This window comes from Zootoca vivipara, chromosome 11 (assembly GCF_965207765.1).
Source record: "Zootoca vivipara chromosome 11, rZooViv2.hap1.1, whole genome shotgun sequence".
Taxonomy (NCBI): domain Eukaryota; kingdom Metazoa; phylum Chordata; class Lepidosauria; order Squamata; family Lacertidae; genus Zootoca; species Zootoca vivipara.
Window position 1 is genome coordinate 52421974 of NC_142594.1, and position 13651 is coordinate 52435624.

General features: G+C 47.2%; 1 protein-coding gene across 1 annotated transcript in view; it reads left to right on the plus strand.

Annotated features, from left to right (window-relative positions):
* The window catches only part of LOC118092192 (vasoactive intestinal polypeptide receptor), a 107754-nt gene that overhangs the window by 20990 nt on the left and 73113 nt on the right, over window positions 1–13651 (plus strand). The window contains exon 2 of the mRNA XM_035130008.3: window positions 10579–10675. Within this exon, the coding sequence (XP_034985899.2) occupies window positions 10579–10675 (97 nt within the window). The remainder of the gene's footprint in view (window positions 1–10578; window positions 10676–13651) is intronic.

The following is a 13651-nucleotide window of genomic DNA, read 5'->3' on the forward strand; positions in this document are numbered from 1 at the left end:
CAGAGCAGAATACAGTGGTACTATTACTTCCCTTGATCTAGATGCTATACTCCTATTGATGCAGCCCAGAATTGCATTGGCTTTTTTAGCTGCTGCATCACACTGTTGACTCATGTCAAGTTTGTGGTCTGCCAAGACTCCTAGATACTTTTCACATGCACTGCTCTCAAGCCAGGTGTCACCCATCCTGTATTTGTGCCTTTCATATTTATTTATTTTTGCCCAAGTGTAGTACTTTACATTTCTCCCTATTAAAATTCATCTTGTTTGCTTTGGCCCAGTTGTCTAATCTGTTAAGGTCATTTTGAAGTGTGATCCTGTCCTCTGGGGTATTAGCCACCCCTCCCAATTTGGTGTCATCTGCAAACTTGATCAGGATGCCCTCAAGCCCATCATCCAAGTCATTGATAAAGATGTTGAATAAGACTGGGCCCAAGACAGAACCCTGTGGCACCCCACTAGTCACTACTCTCCAGGATGAGGAGGAGCTATTGATGAGCACCCTTTGGGTTCGGTCAGTTGTCTAGCGTTGTCTAGCCCACATTTTACCAGCTTCTTCACTACCAAAAATAAATAAATATGGGATCAAACAACTGCCCCCCCCTCCTTGAAATAAAACTTGATCCATGTCCCTGTTACCTTCTGTGTCTTGGCCTGGGTGGTGAGGGAGAGAGGGGAGACTGAGGAGAAAAGGAGATCGGGTGATGCCCACAGTGAGAGAGGGGGAAGGACTATAATTGTGCAGGCCAAAATCCAACAGGTGCAAATGCAGCCGAGAGGAAAGCTGCACCTGCAGAATTTCAGCCCGCTGGTGCATAAGACACAAGAATAAATTTTGGTGGCCTTGCACGTGTGTGGCTCCTTAGCTCTTTAAATCCGGGACTTCTCTGCCCCACTTTTCTCACCGCTGTCTTCTGATAATGACAAATCACTCTTCGTTTGACCATTGTAGATATTGTGGCTAAAGTAAATATTTTCTATGTGTCACCTCTGACATCATTTCCTCAGGCTTATGAGATCTGGGCGTTGAATCGGCAGCAGTCTGGCTCGGGCTAAGGGGCCGAAAACGCCTGGAGCTGTGCGATTGGCTGCTCTCTGCGGAAATCCGATCAGGCTCTGGAGGGGTTATAGACACGCTTGTGTTTCCAAACATTTAGACTGGGATTATATCAGCTGAAGGAACAATCATCAAGGGAAGGCAAAGGAGGATGTGTCAACCTTGTTAGACAGCTCTAAGCAAGAAGGAAAGCAAATAAGTGACGTGGGCTAGACATAACAGGCAGAGGGGGACTTCCCATGTTAGAGGCTCCAGGGCAGGCTGCAACAACCCAATAATCCAAGATTAAAGTCAGTTGTAGCAATTTATGACTGTGGTCTATGGAACTGGGGGATAGCGAACTCTGGAAAGTAGTTTGTGAAGATTTTTTAGACTACAGACTTTGTAAACAAACTTTTTGGTTTCCCTGAAAATGTCCCGGTCCTCAAACACTCTGCACTTCAATCAGGAGAATGCCGCACTCGTAGAGCTCAGGCGATGCTGGATTTCAGCATCTATGTTGGCCCTTGTGGAAAGATAACTGCCTACCGGTAGGTAGGAAAAGTGATTGACATTTTCCAACGTTACACCATTCAGGTGGATTTGTGGCGCTGCAGAGGGGTTATTTTGTACTTGTTGGTGCAGCACATTGGTTTTTGGGATGTTGAGTGATAGGCCAAGTTTTTCGTAAGCTTCTGCAAAGCTATTTAGGGTGGTTTGGAGGTCATCCTCTGAGCGTGCACACACTACGTTGTCATCAGCATACTCTATGACGGAAGTTATGGTAACCCTACTCTTAATCTTAAGCAACTACCTGACATTTAGAAGACATCTGAAGGCAGCCCTGTTCAGGGAAGTTTTTAATGTGTGACATTTTAATGTATTTTTAATATTTGTTGGAAGCTGCCTAGAGTGGCTGGGAAAACCCAGCCAGATGGGCGGGGTACAAATAATAAATAATTATATATATATATATATATATATATATATATATATATATATATATATATTACAGAAACTTTATTTTATTTCAGGTTAAAATGTACAAAACATAACATAACAAAACAGAAACATAACTTAAATCATAACATAATATAAACATAATCAAATCTAACTAAACTCAATCGAACATAATCAAATGTGATCCAATGTAATCAAACATAATTTTCAAAAAAAATCAAAGAAAAGGAAAATAGGCAAAGAAAAGGGAACAAAAACAGAAAAATGGTGCAAAAGTAAAAAACAAACAAACAAAAAGAATTACAGATTAAAAAGTATGTTTAGAGTAAATGCATAAGCTGATTAAGTAAATGGGAAGCATAAAGAAGTTTATATATGGCATGGAATTTAAATGGTTAGGAAAAGCCTAGTAAAATTGTATATGAGAGAGAACCGAATTTAAATGTTTGGAAGTTATTTTTTAATCAATAAATTATTATTATTATTATTAATCTGCCTCTTACATGGAGACCCAAGAGATCGCTTTCTGAAACCTTTGCTCACACGAACAAGCAGGCACACCCAGGCAGAAATGGTCCAATTTCTTCTGAGTAACAACAACAACAACTTCATAACGCAGAGGAGGGCCTTGCTGTGTTGGCTGCAAATAAAAAAGAAATACCAGGAACAGGGAGCTAAATAAAATCGCTATAAATTGTTGGGGAGTGTCAGAGGTTTAACTTGAAATCAAGTTTGTTGTTGTCTCTGCCAGCCTCCCTCTTATATCATGGATGTTGGCTCATATTATGGACGCATGATCTGCATTGCTTTTTTGGTACTGTTGCTGCAGGCTTGTCTCAGCCTTTGGCTAGAACAACAAACCTATATGTACGTAGCTTGTGCCTGTATGGCGGTTCTCTTCCAAGACTGCTTTCTGCCTAGAAAGGGAAGAGTGTCTTGATACTGCCCTAATTAAGCGTCTGACCCACTTGTGGCAGTGCCTGTGGGGAGATAAGGTTGCGAGGATGTTATCTGATCACGCTGCCTGTTTTCGTCACGCTCACCCAAAGGGGCATGCTCTTCTTAAGCGGATCAGAAAACAGAAGGAAAAGTAAATGGGGAGGGAGCAGCAGAGGGGGCCCTCCTGGTAGTTTCATCTGTTGGACTACAACTCCCATCATTCCTGACCATTCGCCACGGTGACTGGGGCTGATGGGAGTTGGAGTCCGCCAATATCTGGAAAGCCACAGGTTCCCCATCCCTGCCTAGAGAGGGGTAGAGCAGCTGTGGCCCAGTACTAAAACCTTCTGGAATCGATTTGGTAGGAGTGGAAGAGCGTCCCCTAATTCCCCACTGTCTCAGGTGACCCAGAAGAATTTGATGAAAAGTCAACTGGGAAAGTCCAGGAGAACAATCACTCTCCTCTAAAGATGTAGATTGCTGAGAGCAGCCACTGATATGGATCCAGTCCTTTTCATTTTATTCAGTCATAGAAAGTCACCTAGCCCAACCCTCTATCGTTCATCTTCTTGATAAAATTCCTTCCTACGTTTCCTCCAAAAGAAGCCCAGCGTGGCAGAACCTTTGCCTTGAACCAAGATGGTTCAGAGTCTAGATCAGGCATCCCCAAACACTGGGACTACAATTCCCATCATCCCTGACCAAGGGATGATGGAAACTGTAGTCCCAGAACAGCTAGAGGGCTGAGTTTGAGGATGCCTGGTCTAAATTAACTGTCACATGCAATAAATCTGAGAGCTGACCCAATGCTCTTTTCCTCAGTTATCCCTCACTGAATAAATCTGAGAGCTGAGCGACTGCCATTTTGCTCAATTACTCTCCTGTAAAAAGCAACTTGTAAATGAACCTATTATTGAGACCTGCCTAGTTTAAAGGAGGGAGTTTTGCTGGGTTTCCCCCCCAGAAGAGGCTGGATTCCTGCCTCTTTTTAAGACTCGGGGAGGGGGAGCCCCCTTTTCTCTAGGCTATAACATTATTTACCAAGGTTATTTGTGAACCTAGTCAACTGGGTACTCTCAGTAGATCATACCTGCCATGACGGCTACTAGCCATTTCTTAATGGTGACTTGTACCATTCATAACGCAGGAGTGTTCTTCTTCACAACTGTGAGCAGGGCAGTAGGGGGGGGGGGGTGTAAGTGAAGGCAAGCAACAACAATTACCGTAACTATAAAGTTGTTCACTGCTCCTGGTCAGGCTGCACAGAGAAAGCATTTTGGTTTCTGATATTCATTCCGATTGTGTAGATATAAAAAATATGAATTCTACAGGATGTGGTATTAGTGTGTGAAAAATCGGGTCCTCCCTAACAAGAGGGCACGTGTTGTGGTGCGACCAGGCAACCAAACCCTGTGTTGTGGGTGGGAACGTTTGGATGTCCACAACACCCTATTGGAGGTCCCTCGATGCTGGGTGCAATCAGACCAATGGGATGCCAGCTAAATTCTATCAAAGGACCTCTATTTAAGCCCATGCATGTGTCCCTGAGCTTCCCCTTTTGGGCTTCAGTGCATCGGAACACCCGCCCACCTCTCCCTATATTTAGGGCTTGCTATGCCGTCGTGTGTCGTCTGTCGTTGGGACAGGGGCACGGCAGGAATTTTCCCCACTTGGCTGATTGGCTGGTGCCATTTGGGTTTCGCCTGCCGCGTAGCAAATCGTCACAACTTGTAAGGTTGCGGATAGGCTCTGGTTCAGGTGATAGGGGTGGCAGAGTGGTCTGGCCATCCCTATGCGATGGGTATTCCGTTAAAGGAATCCTGGGACTCTTTGGCTGGTCAACCCTGAGAGGGGTTGTGCCCTGAGCCTGAGTCCAGGGGGGATCTGGCTGGTGGACGGGCTTGACCCTGCTTTCCACTGTGACGGGTGTTCACCCAAGGCTGACCTATGGTGTGCCCTGGGCCAGCGCTGTCTGCAACGGCGCAGGGAGCTAGTCGAACCAGAGCCTATGCAAACACTCACTTGATTGTAATCAATAAAGTGGTGGCCTAAATTCTGCCAAAAACCAAACAAAAAATTTGAGTCTTGTCTGAATTTATTTGGGGGTGGTTAAAAGGTCTACACACGCAACAGTCCAGATCAGGCACCCCCAAACGGCGGCCCTCCAGATGTTTTGGCCTACAACTCCCATGATCCCTAGCTAACAGGACCAGTGGTTGGGGAAGATGAGAATTGTAGTCCAAAACATCTGGAGGGCCGAAGTTTGGGGGTGCCTGGTCCCGATCCAAGGATTCTCAGGCATGCCCCTCCCGATGGTGGAGATGTTAGGTGTCATCTTGGCACCAGGTTGCAAGTGGCTGATAGCCAGGTGTAAAGCGCACCTGGAGAATTCCAAACATTGCAGACAGGGAATCTCTCTCCCAACTTAATATGGAGGTGCCGGGGACTGATCCTGGCCCCTTCTGCATGCAAAGAAGATTCTCTACCGCCAATCCGCAGCCCTGCTCCTACAAGATTAATTGAGTTGTAAAGGAACATATCTGGGAGAAACCGCAAGGCCTTTCAGAGGATAAAGTCCAAATTCCAAGTGATGGCAATAAACTAGACTCTGGTTACCGGAGAGACAGCAAAGTATGTGTGTGTTTTACAGTAGAGTTTATGTGCAAACCCAGTGTAAGCGAGCTCTAACTTTATAGGTACTGTTACAAGCTGGTAAGCCCAGATTTGTTATGTTCCATTTCGGACATGATGGTCTCCCATACTATACTTTCTTCTGCTTTCAGTTTATGCCAGCAGAATGAGCTTGCAAAGTTAGTGTGCTCTTTGCCCCTACAGCCTGATTTCTGTGCTCAGATGCGCACAAAACTCAGGATAGTAAGAGGGTGGCGGGTGGGGTATCTCCGTGTTTGGCTTATCCGATGGATGGGGACAAGTAGAGAGAAAGCGGCTGCAAGGAGGAAATAGCCTAGAGCAGGGGTCAGCAAACTTTTTCAGTAGGGGCCTGTCCACTGTCCCTCAGACCTTGTCGGGGGCTGAACTATATTTTGAAGGGGTGGAAATGAATGAATTCCTATGCCCCACAAATAACCCAGAGATGCATTTTAAATAAAATGACACATTCTACTCATGTAGGGCCGGATTGAGAAGGCGATTGGGCCGGATCTGGCCCCCAGGCCTATTTTTTTATTTTATTTTAAGTTGTGCCAGAATGTAGGTGGGAATGTGCGTTTCAATGTGCATCAGAATGTGCCCTGCGATGTATTGGCTTAGGCATTGGAACCTATTGGTATTGGCTTGGGCATTGGAACCTATCCGGCTATATCTGACTCCAACCCGTGTGTTGGAGTCTGGGAGAAATTAACCACCGGTAAGGAGCCCAGTGATGTACATCTACCGAAACTCCTCCTGTGGCCACCGATAGGGCGGGCCTTACGGCCCTGACCTCTCCAGGCTCCGCCCCCAAGCTCCGCCCCCGGAATCCTTTAGCGGAATTACTTCTCCATTTGCTGGCAGGTGATGACGTAACCTGCCCCCCTTCTTATTTTTAGGCAAATTTCCAATGCCTACCGCCCAACCAAAAGTTGTGACGGATTGCTACGAGGTAGGCGAAAAAACCATCTTGGCCAGGGGTCCCCAGACTTACCCGCCTTTGGGCCGGTGGCCGCCGCGCCGATCGCGCGGCGGGCCGGAGGGCGGGGGAGTGCGCACGCAGTGGGCCGGAGGGTGGGGGAGTGCACGCCAGTGCGCATGCACAAACCCATTTACTGGCGCGGTGGCGCGCTTCCAGGCCAGAAAAATCGCCGAAAATTGTTTGTGCGCATGCGTATGGGCCTTCCCCGACCTGGAGGTGCACCTCCCCCGACCCGGAAGTGACCTCTTCTGGGTCGGGAGAGGCCCATACGCATGCGCAGAAACGATTTGCGACGATTTTTTTCAGATCTGGAAGCGCGCCGTCGCGCAGCGCGCCGCAAGAGCGGGCGGCGGCAGCGGGTGGTGGGGGTCGTCGCGGGCCGGATTGGGAGGCCAATTGGGCCGCATCTGGCCCGTGGGCCATAGTCTGGGGACCCCTGATCTTGGCTAATCCAAGTGGGAAAAGTTCTACCAGCCCCCTGGCCAACCAGGCGACCAACCGAAGTCCATAGCAGCGTCAGCCTACCTAAAGGGTGGGTGACGACTTGTGCTGGCGAGCAGGGGCAAAGAGGCCGGGTTCCCGCCTCCGGGCTGCTTAAAAGGGGACAAGCCCCACCCCCGGCCGACCTCATTGGTCGGCTCGGGGCTGCCAGAGGCGGGAACGGCCGGTCACGAGGGGGCTGAGCTCGCGAGAGTTTGTCGGGCCTGCCCACAACACCACCTCCGTCGCAGGTGCGGAAGTGGCTTTTTCCAAGGTGCATTGGGATGCAAAAACCAATCTGTGTGTGGAATTCCTGATCTAGACACGCACAAAAACATTGCTGACCTGCATGGATCTCCTTATCTGGATTGGAGCAACAGGTCTCTTGTATCATATCAAGAGTCTATTTTGCCCAAATTTCTTAGCACCAAGAGTATTGCCAGCAGTCTCCTCCAGGAAATATCACTTGAGCCCAGGAATAACACTTGGCAATGCTTGCTTCTCGGTCTTTTCTGCAAATCCGGTCTGGTTTTTCCATTCAGATTGAGCATTGCACAGGTCTTTCATTTATGTAAATCATTCCGAAAGTAGGTAAAGCGCCGGCATCGGCTTAAAAACCCTTCTTCCCTGAAGACATAATATAAAAACGCAGGAGCAGTCTGTTAAAATCCTCGAGATTCTGTTTGACGTGGGTAGTCCTAACCTCCCCTTTTCCGTCCATATAAGGGAGCTTCTCAATCTTTCATTTTTAAAATTTTATTTACCGTACAGCCTTTTGGAGCTCTCAAGGCAGTTTGCAGCGTGATGTACTTAAAATGCTAAGATCAAAGCTGAAGGAAAGTGAAAAGAGGCCTGGGGATAATATCACCTGAAACGAGCCACAGCATCAGTGATGTTTTGTAGAATAACATCAGTGCTTTTTTTCTGGGGGTATTAAAGGTATGCAGCTCCGGAACCTTGTTTTTTTTTCTTTAGGAGAAGCACTGGTTAAAAGTGTGGCACTTACTGTAAGAACTGTATCATGGGCGTAGGCAGGGGGGCAGGAGGAGGCAATTGCCCCCCCCCTAGAAGCAGGGCCGCTGGCCGGCCTGCTCCGCTGCCCGCCCGGTGCCGTCTCCCTTCTCCCTGGCTGGCTGTGGGGCGGGTGGAGGGAAAGCCCCAGAGCCGCGCAAAGCGTTTGGCTCCAATCCCCTCCTCCCCCTCCGCGATCGCCGGGGTGGGTGGAGGGAAAGCTGGCAAGGGAGAAGGGAGCTTTCCTTGCCCCGCTGTGGCCCCTCCCCCTCCCCCGCCCCTTGGCCCCGCCCCTTGCCCCCCTAATTTTCATCCTGGCTATGCCCCTGAACTGTATGGTGAGTACCAGCATCCCCGTGCCCCGTGCATGCTACACCACTGCTTATGGGCTTATCCACATTTAGGTTTCCTCTGATCTTTCCAGGAAAAGGATTCTTGTACTGTAGGGGGTTGGATTTTATGACCCTTGGGTTCCCTTCCAACTCTAGGATTCTGTGATTCTAGGTCCGTGCTTTTCGGCTCCATGTCCGAGCACCCTTTCTTTCTTTCTTTCTTTCTTTCTTTCTTTCTTTCTTTCTTTCTTTCTTTCTTTCTTTCTTTCTTTCTTTCTTTCTTTCCTCCGGTGCTTTCCTCACAATAACATGCTCTTTTCCCGCCCAGGTTCAATTCCTTTCTTAAAAAAACTTTATTGCAAAACAATTTACATATAACAATACGGACAAAAAAAGCCAATGTCTCAATGACAACTAAACATTAACTAACAACACATCGTCTAACATCACACACACTTTTGACTTCCGATTCACCTCATTGTGCTTTCTACATATTCTTAGGACCCCAGACCGTTATGTCCAGTCACGAACGACTCTAGGGTTGCAGTGCTCATCTCGCTTTATGGGCAGAGGGAGCCGGCGTTTGTCCACAGACAGCTTCCAGGTCATAACTAAACCGCTTCTGGCAAGCCAGAGCAGCGCACGGAAATGCCGTTTACCTTCCCGCCGGAGCAGTACCTATTTATCTACTTCACTTGGACGTGCTTTCGAACTGCTAGGTTGGCAGGAGCTGGGACCAAACAATGGGAGCTCACCCTGTTGCAGGGATTCAAACCGCCGACCTTCTGATCAGCAAGCCCTAGGCTCAGTGGTTTAGAATATGTAACAGATATAACAGGAAATACATATTCTTAACCTTTACGCATTTCCTGTTATATCTGTTACATATCCAGAAAAATTTCTACATTTATAGTTTTCCTTAATATTCAAGATTTAATCTAGACCTGTCAGGAGATTTGCATTTTCACAATATTGTTTTAGATCTTCTTTAAATATTATCCATTCTTTACACACTTTCTGGTTTGAGTTTCCTCTTATTCTCCCAGGCATTTTTGCAAGTTCCAGGTATTCTATCATCTTCACCTGCCAGTCAAACTTTGTAGGAATTGAGCCACATTTCCAGTTTTTTGCCACTAAAATTCTAGCCGCCGTAGTTGCATACGTAAAGATGGTTCTAAAGTTTTTTTGGATTTCAGTGGACATAATGCCTAACGAAAAGGTTTCAGGGTTGTTGTTTTTTGGAAGGAGAATTTTAAGATCTTTGGGAGTTCGTTGTATATTATAACATGCTCTTTAAACATGCTCCCAGGACATTTTATACAAGATCTCAAAGCAGCTGTTTTATTACAGAAAATTTTCAGAAACAGACAAGAAAGAGAAATTTCTGAATTGGGACTCATTACCAAGCTTAAAACCACGGAGCCACCTGGGATGAACAGAGATATCGGATTCTTATCTCATTATGCATGATCTAGCTTTCTTTTGTGCCTCATTATGCATGATCTAGTTTTCTTTTGTGCCTTGCTTCCCCCCCCCCAGGACCAATTGCAGTCATCATCAGTCGTTAACAGCCATCAACAGGTTCACCACTCCTATCAGCCCATCACCCATTCCCACCCCCACCCTCTGAATATACATAAGGTTCTGGTTGATTCTGTTTCAGTGTATCTGATGAAGTGTGCATGCACACGAAAGCTCATACCAAAATAAAAACTTAGTTGGTCTTTAAGGTGCTACTGAAGGAATTTTTTTATTATGCTCTTTAAAGCTCATTTGGAGCAAATGTCCACTGAAAACCCAAATTCACATTTGCTCTGATTGAGTGCTTAAAAAGTGGGGGTTTGCGGGGAAAGCTGTGGGGTGGGGATCCCCACTCAGACATGGAGCTTTTAAGTGCAGGCCTGCGCCTGGATAGGGTGGGGCAAAAGTTAACTGTGTGAATGTGTGAACATAGCAGTTCCTGTGTCTAGGCCAAGGTGCTGGGTCAGTTAAGGTCAGCTCCAGTACGGTGTGTCTTTTTTATATGATCCTGCTGTTTTAACACAGGAGTTTTATTGTGAGTGTTTAATTTTTCTGACAGTAGCTGCCCTGAGAATTTTTTTAATGGAAGGACAGCTCGTTTTAAACAAACAGACTCAATCCGTGAATGGGGGTAAAAAAATCTCTTTTTCTCTCTGGCCTTCCTGCAGGTGTTGAGCACGTCTTCTGAATGTTCCCTCATGCTGCTCATCGAATCCGAGCGGGACAAATGTTTTGAGCGCCCAGACTTTGATAACCAAACTTTAGGTAAGAATGGGGATTTTTTAATTTTAAACAACCCTTCTGTGCTTTCTGTGCCTCCTCCCTGACTCAATCTGGTTTGTTTGTTTGTTTGTTTGTTTGTTGATTTAATCTGTTGCATTTCTATCCCAACTTTTTCTCCAAGGAGCTCAAAAGTGGCGTAAACGGATCTCTCCCCCCGCCCACCCACCTTCCTCATTTTTTTCCCTGGCAGCCCTGTGTGGTTCCTTTTGGAAGGAGGTCGCTGGAGGCTTAGAGGGGTGTTTTGTAACCATTTGGGTTTATTTGCGAATACACAGGCAGAAGCGCATCTTAAGCAGACACCCAAAGCCCATGTCAGACCTTGGGAGAGAGAGGTAGCACTCTGAAAAACCGCTAGTCGAAAACTCAAGTCATCTGAGTCTTAAAGGTAAAGGGAGAGGGAGCCGGCGTACCGTTTCCAGGTCATGTGGCCAGCATGACTAAGCCGCTTCTGGCTAGCCAGAGCAGCACACGGAAACGCCATTTACCTTCCCGCCAGAGCGATACCTATTTCTCTACTTGCACTTTGACGTGCTTTCGAACTGCTAGGTTGGCAGGAGCAGGGACCGAGCAGCTCTGTCGTGGGGATTCGAACCGCTGACCTTCTGATCCGCAAGCCCTAGGCTCTGTGGTTTAGACCACAGTGCCACCCTTCTGAGTCTCGTTGTTGTTATTTAGTCGTGTCCAACTCTTCGTGACCCCCATGGACCAGAGCACGCCAGGCACTCCTGTCTTCCACTGCCTCCCGCAGTTTGGTCAGACTCATGTTCGTAGCTTCGAGAACACTGTCCAACCATCTCGTCCTCTGTCGTCCCCTTCTCCTTGTGCCCTCCATCTTTCTGAGTCTTAGTCTCACTCAAACAGCAATCCATTGTCTGCTTTCGCCCCATTCAGAAGACTTAAAGAGGAGGTCTAGCACTTAGTTTCCATGGAAACTCATCACCTATAGCTTCACTAACAAAAGGATGCTCCTGACCAAAGGCTAGGCAGTAGTTTGGCCGATTATAAGCAATTGTTCTGGTCCTATTAACTCTCTCCTGCCCAAACCTGCAATAGCATTACAGTGGTACCTCGCAAGACGAATGCCCTGCAAGACGATTTTTTCGCAAGACGAATGCGTCTCGCGATCTGATAGTGACTCGCAAGACGAATTCGTGTTGCAAAAAAATTCATCTTGCGAATCACAGTTTCCCATAGGAATGCATTGAAATTTAATTAATGTGTTCCTGTCGGCAAAAAAAGAAATTTCAATGCATTCCTATGGGAAACCGCGATTCGCAAGACGAATTTTTCGCAAAATGAATTGACTCACGGAACGAATTAAATTTGTCTTGCGAGGCACCACTGTATTAGGCTAAAGAGCCGGACCAAGAACAGGAAAACTACAAAAACACCTCGTTCTAACTGAGGTGGTCAGTTGATGTCCCACACGAATCCTCCACAATATAGAAAACAAGCATGTCAGAAGGAAATTATTCTCTGCCTGGCTTGTCTTCTCTGCATAGAGGAATTTTTATTTTTATTTTTACTGCAGTCTGAAGTGGCACATCCCAGATATAGCTTTGCCACCTCACTGAGAACTAGCCCCTTGAGGGGCTTTAATGTCCCTCTGGCTGAAAATGGCTGCCGCAGCCCGGTTTTGAAATCCAGGATGGAGGTTCAGGAGAGGCTGGGCCCCAGGTGTGAGCTCCGCAGACAGAGGGGGCTTTTCAGGTCCAATTGTTGAGGCAGGTGTGTTTAACTTGCCGTCCCCATGTTCCCCTTCGGAGTCACCGAACGAGTTATTTCTGTTTAAAGGAGGCTTAAGGAACGGGGCAGGTTTGAACGCGGTGTAAACAAACGGCTCTGTGGGTTGGCGTGAGCTGACAGAGAGGCATTCACCCTTTCTTTTAGTGCAGAGATTCTTTTTCACTTTCTGAATTTAGCAGCCTGACAGGCCAGCCTTAGGAATACATCTTTCCAAAACACTCTCCAGATCTGGTCTTCCCTTGTGTCGTGTCTGGAGAGAGTTGGGAAGGGGGAATTGGGACCAACGAGCAATTCTCCCTCCCAAAAAAAGGATAAAAAATGTTCTCACCCAGGAATCTCTTTGACCCTGAGGCTGGCTATTGGTCCACCTAGCCCAGTCTTCTTCAATCTTGGGTCCCCAGTTGTTGGACTACATCTCCCATCATCCACAGTCATCTTAGCCAGGTGGTCCAACATGATGGGAGTTGTAGTCCAACACCTGGGGTCTAACGCTGTTGCAGCCCAGTGTTACCTCCTCCTTCATCAAGATCTCATGCGAAGGGCTTCCTCAGATCCAAACGAGGTCATTCAGAATCCAAAGCAAATGCTCAACTTTGGGATGGATGGACTAGTCCAGGGGTCAGCAAACATTTTCAGCAGGGGCCTGGGCCACTGTCCATAGTGGTCAACCCTCCCCTTTTTTTGGCAGGAAACTCCCTTATTCCAAGCCACAGCTGGCAGCCTTCCCTTTTTTTGCTGGAAATTCCCTTTTCCAGCACCGTTTCCCGCTGCTATCCTGGATTGTTAGATATACAGTCATACCTCGACATCCGAACGCATCGACTTCTGAAGGTTTTGACTTCTTCTGAAGTCGACAACTCCGGAAGTGTTTTCTGGGGGCGCGTCGACACATGTGCCGACTGTGCACTTCGACATCCGAAAACCTCGACTTACGAAGATGGCCGCGGAATGGATCGTCTTCATAAGTCGAGGTATCACTGTACCATGGACTGTCCCCGGGACAGGTGAGGCTGCTGCTGATCCCTTATTTTCAAATCCGAAAGTTGACAGCTATGCCACTGTCCCTCAGACCTTTGGGGGGGGGCTGGACTATAATTTTTTGGGGGGGGAGATGAACGAATTCCTATTCCCCCCCAAATAACCCAGAGATGCGTTTTAAATAAAATGACACATTCTACTCATGTAAAAACACGCGATTCCCGGACCGTCCGC